Source organism: Salmo salar, chromosome ssa01, assembly GCF_905237065.1.
Source record: "Salmo salar chromosome ssa01, Ssal_v3.1, whole genome shotgun sequence".
Classification (NCBI taxonomy): Eukaryota; Metazoa; Chordata; class Actinopteri; order Salmoniformes; family Salmonidae; genus Salmo; species Salmo salar.
This window is the reverse complement of record NC_059442.1, coordinates 25,871,596-25,894,786: the sequence shown is the minus strand read 5'-3', so window position 1 is coordinate 25,894,786 and position 23,191 is coordinate 25,871,596. Positions and strand designations below refer to the sequence as shown.

Genomic DNA, 23,191 nt, shown 5'->3' with positions numbered 1-23,191 from the left:
GGGAGCAACTGCTTGCACGCGGGTTACCACTCCACTATGTCTCCCTGTCATGGCTTTTGTGCCATCAGTACAGATACCAACACATCTTGACCACCAAAGACCATTTGATGTCACAAAGCAATCAAGTACTTTAAAAATATATTCTCCTGTTGTCCTGGTTTCCAGTCGTTTGCAGAAGAGGATGTCTTCCTTAATTGACACCCCATAAACGTAACGGACATATACCAGGAGCTGTATATAGCTGCATATACCAGGAGCTGATATCAGCTGATGTAAGAAGGGCTATATAAATACATTTGAAATTTGATTTGATTTGTGCCAGGCCCGCCACGTCTGTTGACTCATCCAGCTGTAATGTACAGAATTCACTGGCTTGTATGTGAAGCAGTAATTGTTTCAAAACATCTCCTGCCATGTCACTGATGCATCGTGGAACAGTGTTGTTTGATGGAAAAATTGTCTGTATAGTTTTTTGGGCCTTTTCCCCCAGCATTGTCCCAGCCATATCAGCGGCAGCAGGGAAAATTAAGTATGGAGCTTGCCTGTCCTAGCCACTCGGTAGCTCACCATATAAGACGCTTCTAGACCCTCGTTATTAATGGTATCTGTTGCTTTTATACATGTCTTACTACTCGAAAGTCATCTTAATTCTCGCTCAAAAAACTCCTGTGGCTTATTTTTCAAATTGGCATGTTTTGTTTCCAAATGTCTGCGCAAGAGTGAAGGCTTCATCGAGTTGTGAGATAGTACTTTTGCACATATAACACACTGTGGCTGAGGAAAGTACCTACTCCCAATATAAGTGAACCCCAAAACAATGTAGTTCTCATCATATTTGTGCCTCTTCGATGGTCCAACGTCCCTGTCTGTTGTTCGGTGCTATCCTGGGTAAGGGGGCAGTAGCTCATCGGCTGCATCAGATTCACAACAGTCAGTGTCAATGCTAGCTGGGCGAACAACAAATGTAGAATTACTGATGCTAACATTGGATGTGCTCGTGGAAGCAGAACAACTTGTGTCGTCGACAGGTGCAGGTGTAATACTGCTGGTAGTAGCAGTACCACCAGTACAGCTGTTACAGTTGAAGTCAGAAGTTTACATACACTTAGGTTGGAGTCATTAAAACTCGTTTTTCAACCACTCCACAAATGTCTTGTTAACAAACTATAGTTTTGGCAAGTCGGTTAGGACATCTACTTTGTGCATGACACAAGTAATCTTTCCAACAATTGTTTACAGACAGATTATTACACTTATAATTCACTGTATCACAATTCCAGGGGTCAGAAGTTTACATACACTAAGTCGACTGTCCCTTTAAACAGCTTGGAAAATTCCAGAAAATGACGTCATGGCTTTAGAAGCTTCTGATAGGCTAATTGACATCATTTGAGTCAATTGGAGGTGTACCTGTGGATGTATTTCAAGGCCTACCTTCAAACTCAGTGCCTCTTCGCTTGACATCATGGGAAAATCTAAAGAAATCAGCGAAAAGAAATTGTAGACCTCCACAAATCTGGTTCAATTTCCAAACGCCTGAAGGTAACACGTTCAATAGTATGCATGTATAAACACCATGGGACCACGCAGCCACCATACCGCTCAGGAAGGAGACGCATTCTGTCTCCTAGAGATGAACGTACTTTGGTGCGAATAGTGCAAATAAATCCCAGAACAACAGCAAAGGACCTAGTGAAGATTCTGGAGGAAACAGGTACAAAAGTATCTATATCCACAGTAAAATGAGTCCTATATCAACATAACCTGAAAGGCCGCTCAGCAAGGAAGAAGCCACTGCTCCAACACCGCCATAAAAAAAGCCAGACTACGGTTTGCAACTGCACATGGGGACAAAGATCGTACTTTTTGGAGAAATGTCCTCTGGTCTGATGAAACAAAAATAGAACTGTTTGGCCATAATGACCATCGTTATGTTTGGAGGAAAAAGGGGGTTGCTTGCAAGCCGAAGAACACCATCCCAACCATGAAGCACGGGGGTGGCAGCATCATGTTGTGGGGATGCTTTGCTGCAGGAGGGACTGGTGCACTTCACAAAATAGATGGCATTATGAGGAGGAAAATTATGTGGCTATATTGAAGCAACATCTCAAGACATCAGTCAGGAAGTTAAAGCTTGGTCGCAAATGGGTCTTCCAAATGGACAATGACCCCAAGCATACTTCCAAAGTTATGGCAAAATGGTTTAAGGACAACAAAGTCAAGGTATTGGAGTGACCATCACAAAGCCCTGACCTCAACCCTATGGAAAATGTGTGGGCAGTACTGAAAAAGTGTGTGCGAGCAAGAAGGCCTACAAAGCTGACTCAGCTCTGTCTGGAGGAATGGGTCAAAATTCACCCAACTTATTGTGGGAAGCTTGTGGAAGGCTACCCGAAACGTTTGACCCAAGTTAAACAATTTAAAGGCAATGCTACCAAATACTAATTGAGTGTATATGTAAACTTCTGACCCACTGGGAATGTGATGAAAGAAATAAAAGCTGAAATCAATCATTCTCTCTACTATTATTCTGACATTTCACATTCTTAAAATAAAGCGGTGATCCTAACTGACCTAAGACAAGGATTTTTTACTCGGATTAAATGTCAGGAATTGTGAAAAACGGAGTTTAAATGTATTTGGCTAAGGTGTATGTAAACTTCTGACTTCAACTGTATATATCTCTATGGACGTGGGCCTTACTTTTTTTTTTTTACAATTTATCAATTTTCGAGCAAACGGAATGAGCAGCAGCTACGTTTGGCTACATATGGACCGTTAGTGGAATTTCCGCGAGAGAGTAACGGTTAATGTGATTGCATGTTTGTTTGACTACGCTACCTGTATTTGACATTGTGTTGTTATTTCGCTGAACACTAGATGGTTTAATTTTATTTCTGGCAGTGAAATGAGGCTACTCAAGTGAGAAAAAACCTCACCCAAATGTATAGCCCCGTTGGAAAATATAAATGGACTGTTTGAAAATGTGAAGAAAGAATATATATATAAAAAATATTATTATAATTTTTTTTTTTTAAATGTGAATCACATTTTTATTTGGCGTACCCCGACGGCATTGCGCGTACCCCAATTTGGGAATACCTGATATTGTTTTGTTGTGATGTACTGTTTTATTTATGATATAGACTATTGTTTTGTTCCTGTTTGGAACCCAGGAATCCTAATAAATACTAGAACATAGAATCCCAGTCAGCATTATCTCTGCCCACATGCGTGTGGCTGACTCATTTAGGTTACTTCCTCCGATAGAAGTCCAATCCAATATCAATCATGCAGTGGGTTGATCATGTGACCGTGTCCCTGCCTCAGAGAGGCTGAGATCCCAGAGGCTCTCTTGTTCACATGGAACTCTCTAGAAACCTACCAATTGGCTCTGGCTATGCTGCTCAACTGGGCTTGTTGACTTGTTCCCAGACTGCCACACAGTTAACAGGATTACTCATTCATGCCTCCCACCAGTGAAAAGAATGCTGAAGAAGAGGCAGGTTGACACTATTCAGCCTACCACATGTCTATGCAGATAACCCGAAGGACCTTAAGGGTAAACACCTACAGCACTGTTGTACATTTACTGTCAGTGTTTGTATAGCAGATCAGAATTTCAATGTGGGCAATTTTAGTGACAGTACTAAGCCATGGTAATAAAAAGATGATTGGTATTAAATTCTAGGTTCTGACAGCAATTGAATCCAGCAGGGGAATATTCCAAGTACTTATCCCATCCTTGAATAGAGAGGTGGGCGCCCAGTCAGAGAGGGCAGGCAGTGAACTAGACCTGATTTCCCACTTTGTCAAACAATTTGAGGGCCTGGGATTGACAGATCTGCCCAGGCCAATGGTTCCCCACTTAAACACTTTGAGTCAGATCGAAAGAGAGAAGGTAGGGGGGAGAGAGAGAGAGAAAGAGAAAGATAAAGAGAGAGAGAGTTTGACAGCCAATTCACAGATATAATGTGAAGATGCACAGAGTAGTAGTAAAAAAAAAAAAAAAAAGTGACATAAATCTGTCTCATCTGGGTGCAATTTAACAATGTTTTATAGGACTACAACCTCTTGCGGTGCGATTTCAGGTGCTTCAAAAATCAACCCAGTGCTCTAATTTTCCATGCAAAAGCACATTAAGAGCTGAGAGAGGGAATCTGTGCCGTCAGCTCTCTCGGTTAATGTCCCAGTAACTCTTCAAGCTTCTAGCTTGGCCTGAGCCCCGCTGTGGGCTGATAAGGCAGGGAGAAACACAGGCAGCTGAGATAGAAACCCTACCCAATCAAGGGAGAAGAAACCTTACAGCATCCTTATGCCACAGAGCTGAGCCGCAGTTGTAAAAGTTTACTCTCTATTTCCGCATTACTTTGATTCACTCAAGACTCAGGAAAGTTACTCATTAAGCAGGTGTATGGCAGTGGGTCATAATTACACTGTTGTCATTGAAAAGTGCCAGGTTGGAGAGGCTGCAGATAGTGGGCCCTGATAAGGTAATGGCGGAGGGTCAAGTATGCTCATCAGTGTCCAGGCTGTATAACCCTCCCCACCGCTAGTACTGCTCTCAGCACTTCCTGGTCTGTCTCCTGCTTGCTGCCCTAGCAGAATAATACATAGTTTTATTACACACATCATTGACTCTGCTGCAACAAGGCCCAATAAAGAGGCCAATATCTCTTAGTCTATGCTTGTGGTGGAAAGCAGACGCAGAGGTTGTTAAAATGGCATGAATCTTTTATGGGGTGGGGAATGGCAGTGTCGTCAATATCGGACATAGGGCTCAGAGGCTGGCATCAGCCGGGAGAGAAAAATATGAGGTTCTCACGACACAGCAATTATCGTAGTTCAAGAGACACCAAGGGCCGTGCAGTAAAGATGCAGCAGATATCTCAATTGAACAGCGAGATCAAGGGTAGGATAAGGTAATGTGCTGGGTTAACAAGAGACCAGACACGTTTTAGACTGGAGCCTGGAAACTCTAGACTGGGGCTCTAAAACAACACTAGACTGGAGCCTGGAAACTCTAGACTGGGACTCTAAAACAACACTAGACTGGAGCCTGGAAACTCTAGACTGGGGCTCTAAAACAACACTAGATTGGAGCCTGGAAACTCTAGACTGGGGCTCTAAAACAACACTAGATTGGAGCCTGGAAACTCTAGACTGGGGCTCTAAAACAACACTAGACTGGAGCCTGGAAACTCTAGACTGGGGCTCTAAAACAACACTAGACTGGAGCCTGGAAACTCTAGACTGGGGCTCTAAAACAACACTAGATTGGAGCCTGGAAACTCTAGACTGGGACTCTAAAACAACACTAGATTGGAGCCTGGAAATTCTAGACTGGGGCTCTAAAACAACACTAGACTGGAGCCTGGGCCATGCAAGGCTGAGTAAGCTAAGAATCCAAACAGCAGATACTAAATGTTCCTAAAAAATCCTTATTAAGAGCACAGTGGGGAGTAGGGCACAGCAGAACATTGAATATCATTATCGCACAAATACCAGAGGTGCTGCTTACTGCTTACGGGGAGAGAATGATTCAGACAAGTACAGTATGCAAAGCGGTAGAATGACTTTAATTTACGTGCTATAATAGAATACACTCACATTGTATCTGAGGTAACCGGGACAGTTTTTAAATGGCATGAATACAGTTGGCGGTTGCTCAGATGGTGGAGGATAATGTGACGGTAGAAAGGTCCTGCATAACTTTGCACACTGCAAAACATTATGTGGTGTGTATAATGCTGTAGTCTATGTGTACCATATACAGGAAGGAAGTAACCTAAGGAATACAGTATGCTTGGCCCTGGTTTAAAATAGGTCAGCGTGATGGAGTGAGCCCTCAGCATCCAGTTTGCTTACCACATGTGATGCAAATATGTTCATTTGAGCCGTGGACCCAGCTCATGTAAGGGGGATAGAACCGGGTGGGTAGGGTCCCTGTCAGTACTGATAACATGTGAGCTTGTAGCGCTAACTACCTTGAAAGCAACTTAGCTGTACAGATGTAGGATCATAATTTGATCACTCTTCAGTTGCTGAACATTTTTATGCACAGCAGGAAATGCAAACTTGTAGCGTATTAGAGGTTTAAAAAGGCTTCTAAAGTTTGGAATTTCCACTTTAAAAATGTTAGACTTGATTTGCCCTAACATAAAATGTATCAACCACTACATAAAATCTGTGCTGAGGAAAAAAACAATACACTAACATATCGGGAGATTTTTTTTAATGATATATCGTATCGTACCGTTTTGACAATATCGCAATATTATTTTGCGCTAGTTGGCTATACCTGCACCACAACTCCAGTATTTTTCCTTAATAGCTTTTTCTCCATCTTCTTTTTAAAAAGGGAGCCAATTTGTTTTTAGCACTTTTGTTTCCATGACCAATCAGAACTTGTTTTCTCATGGCCCTCTCTTGTCCCTCTGTAGCAGACATATGGTGAGCAATACGTTTGGAACATCGAATCGCAATAAAATCACAGTATTGAATCACATTGCATATACAATCATGAGAATCGCAATACATATCATATCGGCACCAAAGTACTGTGATAATATTGTATCGCGTGGTCCCTGGAAATTCCCAGCCCTACAAAAAATGTCCATTGATTATAATCCACATAATAATTCCAATTAACTACCTTGAGAGACACTTATTTTAGGAACTGTTTAATAAGTTTTGTTATATAATAAATCCTGCTAAATACTGAAACAACATCCATAAATACCAGTTTAACAATAATGAGAAGAGCAAGTCTCTGACAGCCATATCATAAAGTGTGAGGAGTAGGCAAATGAAAAATGCCTTTAACAGCAAAATAAATCTTAGCAGACTATCGCTGAGGAAAAGGTGAAAGCCATCTCTCTTGCATCTTAAAAAAAAACAGTTAAATCTACTTCCTGGATTAAATATTCATGCTCTGAAACACAAATAAATTAGGTTTGCTAACTGCATACCACTGACATTCCTCAGGAAATGTCTTCATTTGGTGGCTGGATCAATAGCTCATTACAGCTATCTTTCACTGGGCCGTCTCTGGCTCTGCTGCTGTTTAATTCCCTCTGTCCGTCCACCCGGCAGGAACACAGGAGAGCAGCTTTCTGCTGAATACTGCTTCCACCCTAAAATGAGCCTCCCACTGTTTTAACAGCTTCTTTCTAAATGTGCACTATTGAAAACACTCAATGACTTTCAGGAAATGTGTTAATCATTATTAGATACGGGAAATCAATATGGTAATATGGATATAGGGTAGACAATCTCTGCTTACTTGCAGCAGAGAAAAAGAGTATCTGCGTGACGAGCACTTTTTGGAGAGAAAGGAGCACCAGATAACATTTAGAGCAGCGATTCCCGACCTTTACCTTTCCAGGGAACACCAAATCACTGTCAAAAGCTCTTGAGGACCACCATTCATGGAGTCAGATAACATTTTTTTACATTAAATATCTTGGAGGTCAAATGTAGTCAATTTTAACATTGAATGTAACAAATTAAAGGCCAATTATTATTATGAACAATTTGCATTATGAAAAGTAATGAAACATTTCTTATAATGCCATTCATATTCCAACTGTTATTATTTTTGGAAGAAAACATCATTTTAATTTTGTTTTGGTATTTTTTCTTTGTGTCTTTTTTCCGGCCAGGTGGTTGGGAAACCCTGAATTAGAGCTTACTCTTGGTGAACAGCACTAGTAATTGTTCAATCTATTTCATTAATTCCATTGGTAAATCAAGTAAATGTAAAAAAAAAATAATGTAATAAATGAAAAAGTAACAGTCGGTAGAAGCAGTTGGTAAAAGCAGATGGCAAAACATTGTAATAAATAATATAAATATTAGGAAAGGTGGATTCTCCAAGACATACAGATGTAGGATCTTAATTTGAACACTCTTTTGTTGCTGATAATTTTCCTGCATAGCAGAAAATACAAACTTGTAGTGTATTCAAGGTTTGAAAAGGGTTCTAAAGTTTGTAATTTACACTTTAAAATGCCAGACTTGATTTGCACTAACAAAAAATGTATCATCCCCTACAAAAAAAATTCCATTAATTATAATCCATATAATAATTCACATTTCCTGCTATTGCAGGATTATTTTCTTGCTATAGCAATCTGGTTCAAATTAAGATCCTACATCTTTACCCTACTTTTACAAGAGCAGAGAACTTGGGATCTCGAATCAGTCATATTTCAGAGTATTTCCATTATACTGCTGGTTCTACCAAAGTCTGCAGGCTAGACCAGTACCATTATGCTCAAAATGCCATTTAGTTCTAAATTAAATGGGCCAATTACTTTTTAAATCAACCATGAAATGACAGTGAACTTCATGAGTATAATAGCATTAAAGTTATCATCCTCATGTCAAGTAGATTGGGGTGCTGTGTTCAACTGAATATCAATCCTATGGGATAATGATGCAGAGAGCTGAGGGAAAAGCAACATGAATGAAAATCCAGATTGCATTCAACACAACTCTACACAAATATTGAACATTCATGTGTGAAGTTATCATGTAAATGGTCCCCATTCACATCAAAAAACACATTAGGATATCAACTGGATTTAAATAATGCATGAGCTTCAGGCCAACTCCACAAAGGTGATTTCAATGTCATTGAAGGTGGCAATGACATAACACTGCAGTTTACAGACCCAACACTGATTATTAGAGGTGATGAGGGTTGAGAATCCACACTGCCCAAGAAAAGGAAGGGATCAAGGGCACCTTTGATACCCTCTGGCAAAGTGTGGGACTGATAGAGGGAGCCTTTGCCCCTGCTGCCCCCCACATAGCAGGAGCCATCAGATCCCAAACAACTGTTGATGACTTCAAACTAGAGGTCGACCGATTATGATTTTTCAACGCCGATACCGATTATTGGAGGACCCAAAAAAGCCGCTAACCGATTAATTTTTTTTTGTAATAATGACAATTACAACAATACTGAATGAACACTTGTTTTAACTTAATATAATACATCAATAAAATCAATTTAGCCTCAAATAAATAATGAAACATGTTCAATTTGGTTTAAATAATACAAAAACAAAGTGTTGGAGAAGAAAGTAAAAGTGCAATATGTGCCATGTAAGAAAGCTAACGTTTAAGTTCCTTGCTCAGAACATGAGAACATATGAAAGCTGGTGGTTCCTTAACATGAGTCTTCAATATTCCCAGGTAAGAAGTTTTAGGTTGTAGTTATTATAGGAATTATAGGACTATTTCTCTCTATACGATTTGTATTTCATATACCTTTGACTATTGGATGTTCTTATAGGCACTTTAGTATTGCCAGTGTAACAGTATAGCTTCCGTTCCTCTCCTCGCGCACACCTGGGCTCGAATCAGGAACACATCGACAACAGCCACCCTCAAAGCAGCGTTACCCATGCAGAGCAAAGGGAACAACTACTCCAAGTCTCAGAGCGAGTGACGTTTGAAACGCTATTAGCGCGCACCCACCTAACTAGCTAGCCATTTCACATCGGTTACACCAGCCTAATCTTGGGAGTTGATAGGCTTGAAGTCATAAACAGCGCAATGCTTGAAGCACAGCGAAGAGCTGCTGGCAAAACGCAAGCCTGTCAACTCCCAAGATTAGGCTGGTGTAACCGATGTGAAATGGCTAGCTAGTTAGCGGGTGCGCGCTAATAGCGTTTCAAACGTCACTCGCTCTGAGACTTGGAGTAGTGACACATTTTCCCTAGTTAAAAGAAATTCATGTTAGCAGGCAATATTAACTAAATATGCAGGTTTAAAAATATATACTTGTGTATTGATTTTAAGAAAGGCATTGATGTTTATGGTTGGAGCAACGTGTACCTAAGCGATTATATGCAACGCAGGAAAGGCTAGATAAACTAGTAATATCATCAACCATGTGTAGTTAACTAGTGATTATGATTGATTGATTGTTTTTTATAAGATAAGTTTAATGCTAGCTAGCAACTTACCTTGGCTTCTTACTGCATTCGCGTAACAGGCAGGCTCCTCGTGGAGTGCAATGTAAAGCAGGTGGTTAGAGCGTTGGACTAGTTAACCGTAAGGTTGCAAGATTGAATCTCCGAGCTGACAAGGTAAAAATCTGTCCTTTTGCCCCTGAACAAGGCAGTTAACCCACCGTTCCTAGGCCATCATTGAAAGTAAGAATGTGTTCTTAAATGTGTCAACAACTACAGACCAGTATCCCTTCTTTCTTTTCTCTCCAAAACTCTTGAACGTGGCGTCCTTGGCCAGCTCTCCTGCTATCTCTCTCAGAATGACCTTATTGATCCTAATCAGTCAGGTTTCAAGACTGGGCATTCAACTGAGACTGCTCTTCTCTGTGTCACGGAGGCTCTCCGCACTGCTAAAGCTAACTCTCTCTCCTCTGCTCTCATCCTTCTAGACCTATCTGCTGCCTTTGATACTGTGAACCATCAGATCCTCCTCTCCACCCTCTCCGAGTTGGGCATCTCCGGCGCGGCCCACGCTTGGATTGCGTCCTACCTGACAGGTCGCTCCTACCAGGTGGCGTGGTGAGAATCTGTCTCCGCACCATGCGCTCTCACCACTGGTGTCCCCCAGGGTTCTGTTCTAGGCCCTCTCCTATTCTCGCTATACACCAAGTCACTTGGCTCTGTCATATCCTCACATGGTCTCTCCTATCATTGCTATGCAGACGACACACAATTAATCTTCTCCTTTCCCCCTTCTGATAACCAGGCGGCGAATCGCATCTCTGCATGTCTGTCAGACATATCAGTGTGGATGTCGGATCACCACCTCAAGCTGAACCTCGGCAAGACGGAGCTGCTCTTCCTCCCGGGGAAGGACTGCCCGTTCCATGATCTCGCCATCACGGTTGACAACTCCCTTGTGTCCTCCTCCCAGAGTGCTAAGAACCTTGGCGTGATCCTGGACAACACCCTGTCGTTCTCCACTAACATCAAGGCGGTGACCCGATCCTGTAGGTTCATGCTCTACAACATTCGCAGAGTACGACCCTGCCTCACACAGGAAACGGCGCAGGTCCTAATCCAGGCACTTGTCATCTCCCGTCTGGATTACTGCAACTCGCTGTTGGCTGGGCTCCCTGCCTGTGCCATTAAACCCCTACAACTCATCCAGAACGCCGCAGCCCGTCTGGTGTTCAACCTTCCCAAGTTCTCTCACGTCACCCCGCTCCTCCGCTCTCTCCACTGGCTTCCAGTTGAAGCTCGCATCCGCTACAAGACCATGGTGATTGCCTACGGAGCTGTGAAGGGAACGGCACCTCCATACCTTCAGGCTCTGATCAGGCCCTACACCCAAACAAGGGCACTGCGTTCATCCACCTCTGGCCTGCTGGCCCCCCTACCTCTGAGGAAGCACAGTTCCCGCTCAGCCCAGTCAAAACTGTTCGCTGCTCTGACACCCCAATGGTAGAACAAGCTCCCTCACGATGCCAGGACAGCGGAGTCAATCACCACCTTCCGGAGACACCTGAAACCCCACCTCTTTAAGGAATACCTAGGATAGGATAAAGTAATCCTTCTAACCCCCCCCTTAAAAGATTTAGATGCACTATTGTAAAGTGGTTGTTCCACTGGATATCATAAGGTGAATGCACCAATTTGTAAGTCGCTCTGGATAAGAGCGTCTGCTAAATGACTTAAATGTAAATGTAAATGACTTGCCTAGTTAAATAAAGGTCAAAAAAAATTATAATAATAAAAATAATTTAAAAAAAAAAATCGACGTCCAAAAATACCGATTTCCGATTGTTATGAAAACTTGAAATCAGCCCTAATTAATCGGCCATTCCGATTAATCAGTCGACCTCTACTTCAAACAGCTGGAAATGACCTTCTCTATCAGCCCAGATATCAGGGAGGTTTCCATGACTCCCTAACAGGCCGCTCACTGGATGATTGTCTAAGAATGCCCCAATTACAGATCAAGACAGAAGAACCTAATGGCATGCAGCACAGGCAGGCAGAGTAGCAGCAGGGCCCTACCAGGCCCTTTGAAGGAGCTACTACACAGAGATAGATGGGAATGGAGAATGAGAGGAGAGAGAGAAAGAGCTGGTAGTCCCATCCAACAAACTACCGGGTGTGAAACAGGGAATGGACTCAGGGGGTATGCTAATTTGGTATAGAGCAGACCTAACTGACTATTAAACTAATCAAAACAGGAACATTTTACATTTGGCAAGAAATTCAAAAGGAAATGATCTCAACAGAGAAAAATGCCCTCCTGTGTGCTACCTACAGTTGAAGTCGGAAGTTTACATACACTTAGGTTGGAGTCATTAAAACTCATTTTCAACCACTCAACAAATTTCTTGTTAACAAACTATAGTTCTGGCAAGTCGGTTAGGACATCTACTTTGTGCATGACACAAGTAATTTTTCCGACAATTGTTTACAGACAGATTATTTCACTGTATCACAATTCCAGGGGGTCAGAAGTTTACATACACTAAATGGACTGTGCCTTTAAACAGCTTGGAAAATTCCAGAAAATTATGTCATGGCTTTAGAAGCTTCTGATAAGCTAACTGACATCATGGGAAAATCAAAAGTAATCAACCAAGACAAATCTGGTTCATCCTTGGGAGCAATTTCCAAACGCCTGAAGGTACCACATTAATCTGTACAAACAATAGTACGCAAGTATAAACACCATGGGACCATGCAGCCGTCATACCGCTCAGGAATGAGACGCATTCTGTCTCTTAGAGATGAATGTACTTCGGTGCGGAAAGTGCAAATCAGTTCCAGAACAACAGCAAAGGACCATGTGACGATGCTGGAGGAAACAGGTACAAAAGTATCTATATCCACAGTAAAACGAGTCCTATATTGACATAACCTGAAAGGCCGCTCAGCAAGGATGAAGCCACTGCTCCAAACCCGCCATAAAAAAGCCAGACTACGGTTTGCAACTACACACTGGGACAAAGATTGTACTTTTTGGAGAAATGTCCTCTGGTCTGATGAAACAAAAATAGAACTGTTTGGCCATAATGACCATTGTTATGGGGGAGGGAGGCTTGCAAGCCGAAGAACACCATCCCAACCATGAAGCACAGGGGTGGCAGCATCATGTTGTGGGGGTGCTTTGCTGCAGGAGGGACTGGTGCACTTATATTGAAGCAACATCTCAAGACATCAGTCAGGAAATTAATGCTTGGTCGCAAATGGGTCTTCCAAATGGACAATGACCGCAAGCATACTTCCAAAGTTGTGGCAAAATGGCTTAAGGACAACACAGTCAATGTATTGGAGTGACCATCACAAAGCCCTGACCTCAATCCTATAGAGAATTTGTGCGCAGAACTGAAAAAGCGTGTGTGAGCAAGGTGGGCTACAAATCTGACGCAGTTATACCAGCTCTGTTAGGAGGAATGGGTCAAAATTCACCCAGCTTATTGTGGGAAGCTTGTGGAAGGCTACCTAAAACATTTCACCCAAGTTAAACAATTTAAAGGCAATGCCACCAAATACTAAGAGTGTATCTAAACTTCTGACCCACTGGGAATGTGATGAAAGAAATTAAAGCTGAAATCAATAATTCTCTCTACTATTATTCTCACATTTCACATTCTTAAAATAAAGTGGTGATCCTAACTGACATAAGACTTGTAATTTTTACTAGGATTAAATGTCAGGAATTGTGAAAAACTGAGTTTAAATGTATTTGGCTAAGATAAGATAAACTTCCAACTTCAACTGTATATCCCCCCACTAGAATCCCCATACTTTAATGAAGACAGCTTCTCCATCCTGGAGGGGGAAATCAATAATTTCCAGGCCCAGGGACATGTACTAGTCTGTGGCGACCTAAATACCAGAACTGGACAAGAACCTGACGCCCTCAGCACACAGAGAGGCAAACACCTACCTGGAGGTGACAGCATTCCCTCACCCATATGCACCCCAGGCACAACTATGACAACATAACCAACAAAAACGGGTCACAACTCCTGCAGCTCTGTCGCACGCTGGGTATGTACATAGTCAACGGTAGGCTTCGAGAGGACTCCTATGTTAGGTACACCTATAGCTGATCTATTGGCAGTAGTACTGTAGACTATGTTATCACTGACCTCAGCCCAGAGTCTCTCAGAGCATTCACAGTCAGCCCACTGACACCCCTATCAGATCACAGGAAAATCACAGTCTACTTGAACAGAGATTGCTCAATCATGAGGCATCAAAGGCAAAGGAACTGAATAATATTAAGAAACGCTATAAATGGAAGGAAAGTAGTGTGGAAACCTACCAAAAAACAATTAGGCAATAACAAATTCAATCCCTTTTAGACAACTTCCTGGACAAAATGTTTTATTGTAATAGTGAAGGTGTAAACTTGGCAGTGGAAAACCTAAACAGTTTATTTGACCTCTCAGCTTCCCTATCAAATCTAAAAATTTCAAACAGAAAATCGAAGAAAATGAACAACAATGACCAATGGTTTGATGACGAATGCAAAAACCTAAGAAATAAATTGAGAAACCTATCCACACAAAAACAGAGACCCAGAAAACCTGAGCCTACGCCTTCACTATGGTGAAACACTAAAACAATACAGAAATACACTACGGAAAAAGAAGGAAGAGCATGTCAGAAATCAGCTCAATGTAATTGAAGAATCCATAGACTCGAACCACTTCTGGGAAAATTGGAAAACACTAAGCAAACAACTACACGAAGAGTTATCTATCCAAAATGGAGATCTATGGGTAAACCACTTCTCCAATCTTTTTGGCCCTATAACAAAGAACAAACAACAAAAACATATACATGATCAAATACGCATCTTAGAATCAACCATTATAGACTACCAGATCCCACTGGATTATCCAATTACACTGAATGAACTACAGGACAATAAACAAACCCTCCAACCCAAAAAGGCCTGTGGTGTTGAGGGTATCCTCAATGAAATGATAGAATTGTTGTGTCTTTACAATGGATTAAGTGATATATGACATGCTATTTTATCAAATAAATTCTCTGTAATTAATATTACCTGATTAAACTAATCATGTAAATGTAATTAACTAGGAAGACGGTGTCACAGGGGTCGTAAAATGGAGAAAGACGCAGCGTGGATAGTGCTCATTTTCAAACTTTTTAATGAACACACTTGACAAAATAACAAACGACCAACACAGTCCCGTCAGGTACACTAGACTAGAACGGAAAACAACTACCCACAACCCCAAAGGAAAAACAGGCTGCCTAAGTATGGCTTCCAATCAGAGACAACGAAAGACGAAAGCCTCTGATTGGAAACCATACCCGGCCGAAAATGAAAACCAACACATAGAAAATGATAACTAGAACAAACCCACACAGAAACAGAAAACCCAAAATACCTACGAAACAAACCCCCCTGCCACGCCCTGACCACTCTACTATGGCAAATGACCTCTTTCACTGGTCAGGACGTGACAGACGGGGCACCACGGAAGAATGCTTATAGAGCTGTTGTCTTCCGAATAAACTCTTAAACACCTGATCATCTTTTATATCAATAGCAGTCAATTATTAATCGTCACCTTATTCAGTCTCATCTGAACGTCGTAAAATTCTTGGTTATCTTCACGAACCCTGGCTAACAGGTTGAATCAGCAATACAAAATTTGGTTCAATTATTGATTTACTAAATACCTAAATAATCACACAGAATGACATATACACAGAATGGATCATACATTGATTACTAATTATGTCATAAAAGAAAACGTCCCTAGCGGACGAAACCGATATGACGGCTGGTTACACAAGAAAGGAGGTTGGGTTTGAATGAAAGCGCGGGAAGATTGAGGAACAAAAGGATTGGGTCTCTATCGGACCTTATGAAGCTATGCTATCGTAAATACAGAATCTTATGCATTCTAAATAACCGCCCATTCGGAAAAGAAAAATGCAATAAATATATTTACTCTGAGCTGCGCTTCAATAGATTGGTCGAAGATGGAAGGCTGGGTTGCCCAGCAGAGATCTCCCTTGTCCTTTGAAGAATATTTCTGGGCGGATACGTTGTTGTCTGTCGGCTTGTGGTAGAATGGATATGTTGTAGTACCGTCGTCATGTGGTTGAACGGATACGTTGTAGTACCCTGTTGTTCTGAAGAGATTGTCCATCCTTTCCTAGGCCACGCACGTTTACAGCTGTTGCTGATAACTCAATGTCTAGGATGTATCACTTCTTTAGGGAATAAGAGTTCAAAGTTCATACCAAGTTGCCATACTATAAGCTCATGCTATATTCTGGCTGGTATAGTCGAAATTCATCCTTCCAGCGTGGCGATCGTCACCTCCACGTTGAAATTCGCAATTTTAAACGTATGGACATCAGTCCTCACGTCATCGGGAACACAATGTTAATTTCGTTAGGTTGTAGTCGTTCAACCATTCGCAACCAGAGCTCACGCTGAGGTTGGTTTAGTTTGCATGAATTGGATCACGGGGGCTCTTATAGAAATGTAGAAAAGGGCTTGGTTCATCATTTCCAACCAATGCCTATTTTACTTACTTATGAAAACAATTCTCTCATTTTAAAAACTGAAATTACATTTAATCTTTTCACAAATAGTTTCATATTTAAACATTTAAATTGCACAACAATTCCATGTGAATCTGAATGTGTAGACTTTCCAAGATACAGTTTATGTCGTCCTATCATCAGTAATAATGTCTCAGACGACAACTGATCTGACAGCATATTCTTAAAGTACCAACGAACACTTTCAACTGGTTGGATTACATAAAGATTGTTCTTTTCCCCAACCTTTTGATGTTACAATACTCTCTCTATGTTAACAAAGGGTTTTCCAAGAGTCCATTCTGTAGAGTAAAGAGAGAAAATGGGGAAAGGTATTTATGGGGGTCATAAACCTCACCAACATGGCAAGTTCGTGACAGAATACAGACCACAAATTCTAATTGGCTATACTTAAACTCTTTAACATCATCCTTAGCTCTGGCATCTTCCCCAATATTTGGAACCTAGGACTGATCACCCCAATGAATAAAAGTGGAGACAAAACTGACACCAATAACTACCGTGGGATGTGTCAACAGCAACCTTGGGAAAATCCTCTGCATTATCATTAACAGCAGACTCGTACATTTCCTCAGTGCAAACAATGTACTGAGCAAATGTCAAATTGGCTTTTTACCAAATTACCGTACGACAGTCCACGTATTCACCCTGCACACCTGATTGACAAACAATCCAAAACAAAGGCAAAGTCTTCTCATGCTTTGTTGATTTCAAAAAAGCTTTTGACTCAATTTGGCATGAGGGTCTGCAATATAAATTGATGGAAAGTGGTGTTGGGGGAAAACATTATAAAATCCATGTACACAAACAACAAGTGTGCCGTTAAAATGAGCAAAAAACACACATTTCTTTCCACAGGGCAGTAGGATGAGACCGGGATGCAGCTTAAGCCCCACCCTCTTTAACATATATATCAACAAATTGGCGAGAGCACTAGAACAGTCTGCAGCACCTGGCCTCACCCTACTAGAATCTGAAGTCAAATGTCTACTGTTTGCTGATGATCTGATGCTTCTGTCCCCAACCAAAGAGGGCCTACAGCAGCAACTAGATCTTCTGCACAGATTCTGTCAGGCCTGGGCCCTGACAGCAAATCTCAGTAAGACAAAAAATAATCGTGTACCAAAAAAGGTCCAGTTGCCAGGACCACAAATATACATTTCATCTAGACACCGTTGCACTATACATACCTCGACCTAAACATCAACACCACAGGTAACTTCCACAAAGCTGTGAACGATCTGAGAGACAAGGCAAGAAGGGCCTTCTATGCCATCAAAAGGAATATAAAATTTGACATACCAATTAGGGTCTGGCTAAAAATACTTGAATCAGTTATAGAACCCATTGCCCTTTATGGTTGTGAGGTCTGGGGTCTGCTCACCAACCAAGAATTCACAAAATGGGACAAACACCAAATTGAGACTCTGCATGCAGAATTCTGCGAAAATATCCTGTGTGTACAACGTAAAACCACAAATAATGCATGCAGAGCAGAATTAGTCCGATACCCGCTAATTAACAAAATCCAGAAAAGAGATGTTTCCCAAACCTTCCATAACAAAGCCATCACCTACAGAGATATGAGCATGGAGAAGAGTCCCCAACCAAATCATGAGAAAACAAAAAGATAATTACTTGACACATTGGAAATAATTAACAAAAAAACAGAGCAAACTAGAATGCTATTTGGCCCTAAACAGAGAGTACACAGTGGCAGAATACCTGACCACTGTGACTGATCCAAACTTAAGGAAAGCTTTGACTATAGGCAGACCTGGCTCTCAAGAGAAGACAGGCTATGTGCACACTGCCTACAAAATGTGGTGGAAACTGAGCTGCACTTCCTAAACTCCTGCCAAATGTATGACCATATTAGAGACACATACTGTATTTCCCTCAGATTACACAGACCCACAAAGAATTTGAAAACAAACCCAATTTTGCTAAACTCCCATATCTATTGGGTGAAATACCACAGTGTGCCATCACAGCAGCAAGATTTGTGACCCGTTGCCACAAGAAAATGGCAACCGGTAAAGAACGAACACCATTGTAAATACAACCCATATTTATGTTAATTTTTTCCCACTTTTGTACTTTTTTCACATAATATGACATTTCAAATGTCTTTATTCTTTTGGAACTTTTGTGAGTGTGATGTTTACTGTTAATTTGTATTGTTTATTTCACTTTTGTTTATTATCTACTTCCCTTGCTTTGGCAATGTTAACATATGCTTCTCATGCCAATAAAGCCCTTAAATTGAAATTGAAATTGAATTGAGAGAGAGACAGCCAGAAGCACTCACAGAGAAATGTGTGTGTAGCAGAGGAGGCAGCTATCCCGCACTGCTGCCATTAGAGAATACACCCACCAGCCAGGATAAGGCGTTCCACTCCAGCGTCTGTTTGGAGCTGGTGCCAAGTCAAGCTTACCTGGAGTTGTTTTTGTGTTAGGAGGGGAGCAGTGGTGGTTCATTACCAAACGCTTTTCTCTCTGAATGTGCTGACAGCTGGTTGGTACACCAGGTCAGACAGTCTCTCCACATAAAACGTAACCGTCCCAAACGCTGCCATAGCACATTAGTCACACTCATACGCTGCCCTTTTCACTGCTGCCTCCACTACCCCACTACCTGCTAATGGAGCCGGAGACTTTGATATTCTCCCAGCTGGGGCTCTTCCCGAGGAGGGGGTTGTGGCCCCAGCACATATCTATTCCTTAGTGATCTGATGTGTGCATCAGGCCCCACGCAGCGTGCTGCATGTACAAATCAGAGGCCTCCTGTCAGAATCACAGCACAATCAAACAGACAAACAAACTTAGGCTGAAATAACAAACAAAATTAGAAAAAGCCAATGGCTTGTTTCCCTCTGCAGACTGTTCCATCCCCCCACAGATCAGCTCCCTGTTAGAGCCCATGGGTGTTAAGTTAGAGGTGGAACCATGGCACGAACGTGTGCAAACAAGCATAAGCACAGGCTACTGATACTGATTAAAAGCGACACAACATACTATAGTTAATTTGCAAAACTGTTCTTACTTAACAAACAGTCTGATCCGTTATGCCATATAAGCTTAGTGTGCTGTGAATTCTGTAATGAATGTATTGTAATGTTTTTAAAATTGTATAACTGCCTTAATTTTGCCGGACCCCATGGGATCCATAATAAATTCAAATAAGCTGATATTTTTTTAATCATCATCCTGCTTATGAGGCCCTATGCTGGTGCATCTCAGGACATCTACAAATAGAGAAACAACCTTTCCCCCTAGCACCCTCTAACATTAAACAAGACCACAATAAGAGCTGTTTCTCTTCCTGTAGCATCAAATTACCCATGACAGAGAAATACTCTCTAATCAAAAGGGTACCATCGCGCTCTCCCAGAAGCTTGGCTGGTGTGTAAAACCCGGCCGGGGCTGGCTTTAGACAGCAGGCCACCAGGGGCTAATTTCTCTGTTCTCTTTTAGGGGAAATTACTTTGTTTAGTTGTTACTAGAGAAAAGGTAGTTTGTGCACCTATTTGAATCTAGGAGGAAAACCTGCTTCCTGTTTACAGCTAAACAGTATCCATGCAAAGGCAAGGTCAGTCAGAGACTGTGTGTGTGCGCTTCTGATTGGATGTTAATGTGTGCATGCACAAGGGTGTGTATTAGTGTGCACATGTGTGTGCGCTCTAATGTGTGTTGGCATCAGTGTGAGGATAGAGAGTCGAGACTCATTGACGGCTCAATGGTTCAGCTCAGCTGCAACTTGGCCTGATGAATAATTTCTGCACTCTGCTCTGCTGTGGCACGTCTTGAGCAGCCTGCCTGCTTCTGCAGCAGCACCACACAGCCTAGCCCACTTTGCATTCACACATCCACACACTAGCGCAGACCCCATCCCCATCCCCGTGCCATCCAGTCAGCTGCTGCCCCGTGTGGAAAGATGCAACAAGCTGCAAAGCCTCTTAAAGGAGCCGTGCCTTTGCAACTCAAAGCGTCACATTTGAACTTTTCCAAATAGGACAACTGCGGTGGGACCAGCCAGGACAAATTTGATTGACTAAGAAACATCATTTTAGCACAGACAGCAAAACCCGATAAGGGCCAACTCCAGAACTTTTGCTCATTGTTTTTACTGTGTAGATCACAACTGCAGACTGCTGGCTGACACAGGTGCTAGCTCTCCAAGCAGTAATGGTGCTGAAATGTCAGCACTGTTTGGGGCAGTGTGAATGCTGATGTAAGGACCTCTGAATGGAGTGGTAACAAGGGACAGGGAGCTGTGGGACGTTGAAATCATCAACTTTTTCAGGGGCTCATTTTAAACCCCACTGGCATCTCTGGGAATACAGGAGGCTTCCAAGCAATGCAAACGTGTAAGAATTAATGCCCACTGCTAATTTCCAAGTAAGTAGCCTCTCTTAAGAGGTGGATTGTCACTCTGGTTCAAGTTTTGGTTTTGGAAAAGCCTCAATTTTGTAGATAAATCTACAGGGCAGAAGGATAAAAAAGTATTCAAAATAAATGCTCCAAAACAGTTCAATCTTAGCCTATGGATCAGTAATCAATGCATCTTCACGTATTTTCACCCACAATTGTTTTTCTAGCATAAACTGCAACGCCACACTATAGTAAGAGCTGAGTAGCACCAAGTAGTGTAGACCATAAGGAGAGGAGCTCCTCTGGGCCATTCCACCTCAACTTACAGCCCCTACTTTAATTAGTATAGAACCACATTGTGTTGGCAGGTTTATGTGCTGCGATCCTGACAGCATGGTTAGACAGAACCAAGGAAGTCTATTGCACAAATCATTGTTGCCATTTGATAATTCACATGCCTAAACCGGGAGTCCTGGGAGAGCACTGGGAACTATGTGCTGCCATTACCTCATATATCTATATCTCAATAAATGACCATAACAATATTAGGCCTATATTCAGCTATTGCTGTTCATTATAACGTGATAATTTGTGTTATTTGTTTATTGCATATATATCTGCCTGGATAGACACTATACGCAGAATTTGAGGTTAAGAGTAGAAGTTGTTCACCAATATCTTGTGAGTTGGAACGTTTCCTTGAATAAGAACTAGGCATGAAAAGGTGAACTTTTTCTAACTATGGACAGCATTGATACGCCTGGAAAAGGCACACGTAGTTATCAATTAACAACAACAAAGCAGGAGGATTGTGGGCTGGAAGTGAGACAGAGATCGTCGCGTAAACTGGATGTAGTAGGCCGACACGGGTAGGCATTCCGAGGTATTCATTAATAGCAAAACGTAATGAGACAAGCGGACAAGTTAAATCTAGGAGGGAATCAAGGTGAGGGATGAGCCAAACAAAAAGGTCCTGTCATCGCGAGGCAGGTCTGCTTTACGAGGGAGCAGGTTATTGAGGGCTACCCAAAAAGCGCGGTGGTTATAAAGCCAACACGTTCAGGAGACAGTCTACTCGTAATTAGAACTATAGGCTACATTGTAGCCATATTTCATAATCAACATGTAGTCTATAACCTGGCTGCACAAAGCATAATCTGTAACGCTAATAGCAGTAGGCTATTACATAGGCATCGACATGCATGGGATAAAATGCTCGAAATGCACACAGGAGGCAGGTTGCCTCAAGAAATAGCGGACGGAAATTAGGCTACTTACAGTTCTCAAGAACTGAATTTCATCCTCCCCTTCACCACCTTCAGCCATGGCTGTTGAGGAGCCTGCTCAGACTCGGGTAGCCTCCACTGTCGGCTTGCAGCACCACGCTGCTGCTCCTCTCTCTTATCGATATTAGCATATAGCTAATCCACAGCCATATACCGGAGACCGAGCGAACTATTGGAGCCTGTCACTCACTCACGCCCGCTCGCTCATTGCAAATGCCAGCGGTGCTGTTCCCGAAGGAGCGTGTGAGCGTTGGTATAGGCTGGAGCAAATGAGAACGGGTCTGGAATGTGAAGCGTAGTCTTGCAGTCAAAATACGGCAGTGGGGTCTTTGTCGTCTACGTCACCAGTGGATCTTATTCAGTTAAATAAAGGTAAAATAAAAATACAAATGATTAATATACCTAAAACATTAAAGCGCGAGCTTTCAAAATTCCCTCACCATACAACAGCCACATAATTGCGCATGACAATTGGTTTTCCGTTGGCCAACAGAATCTATTACATATGCTACAGCGATGGTATTCGATGGTATATGGTATATTTTGGTGTGTAGAATAGACAGCAAAATTGGGCTATCTAGCATCCAAGATGCATGAAATTGTAGCCAAGTAGGCCTAAGTGCTTCCAAAAATCAACACCATGGACAGCACCCAGAATGACAAGTATGGCTTCAATATTGCGCTATTAGCGAACGATGAAATAATGTTCAATATTCAGTGTGGGCTACAAATCGACTTATGTCGCTTAAATAAATAATGTATTGTAGAGTCAGGTTAAACGTGTAAATATGACCTATAATAGGCCTGCATAGGCTACCCAGTCCAGCAGCATATTAAAGCCCATTGTTTTGACAACAGGGACGGAAACAACACTGATTCAAATAATGTTGCAACACTAGAGAGCAAATCAATGCATAACCTCAACTTTCATTAGGCTTACTTAGCTAATGGTCATAGCTTCAG

At 41.9% G+C, this 23,191-nt stretch overlaps 1 protein-coding gene across 1 annotated transcript in view; it reads right to left on the bottom strand.

Moving 5' to 3' along the window:
* LOC106587081 (ryanodine receptor 3) overlaps positions 1-22,695 on the bottom strand; it is a 168,910-nt gene extending 146,215 nt beyond the window's left edge. The window contains 1 exon segment of the mRNA XM_045715707.1: positions 22,221-22,695. Within this exon segment, the coding sequence (XP_045571663.1) occupies positions 22,221-22,268 (48 nt within the window). The 5' untranslated portion in view covers positions 22,269-22,695.
* Positions 22,696-23,191: the final 496 nt, after the last annotated feature.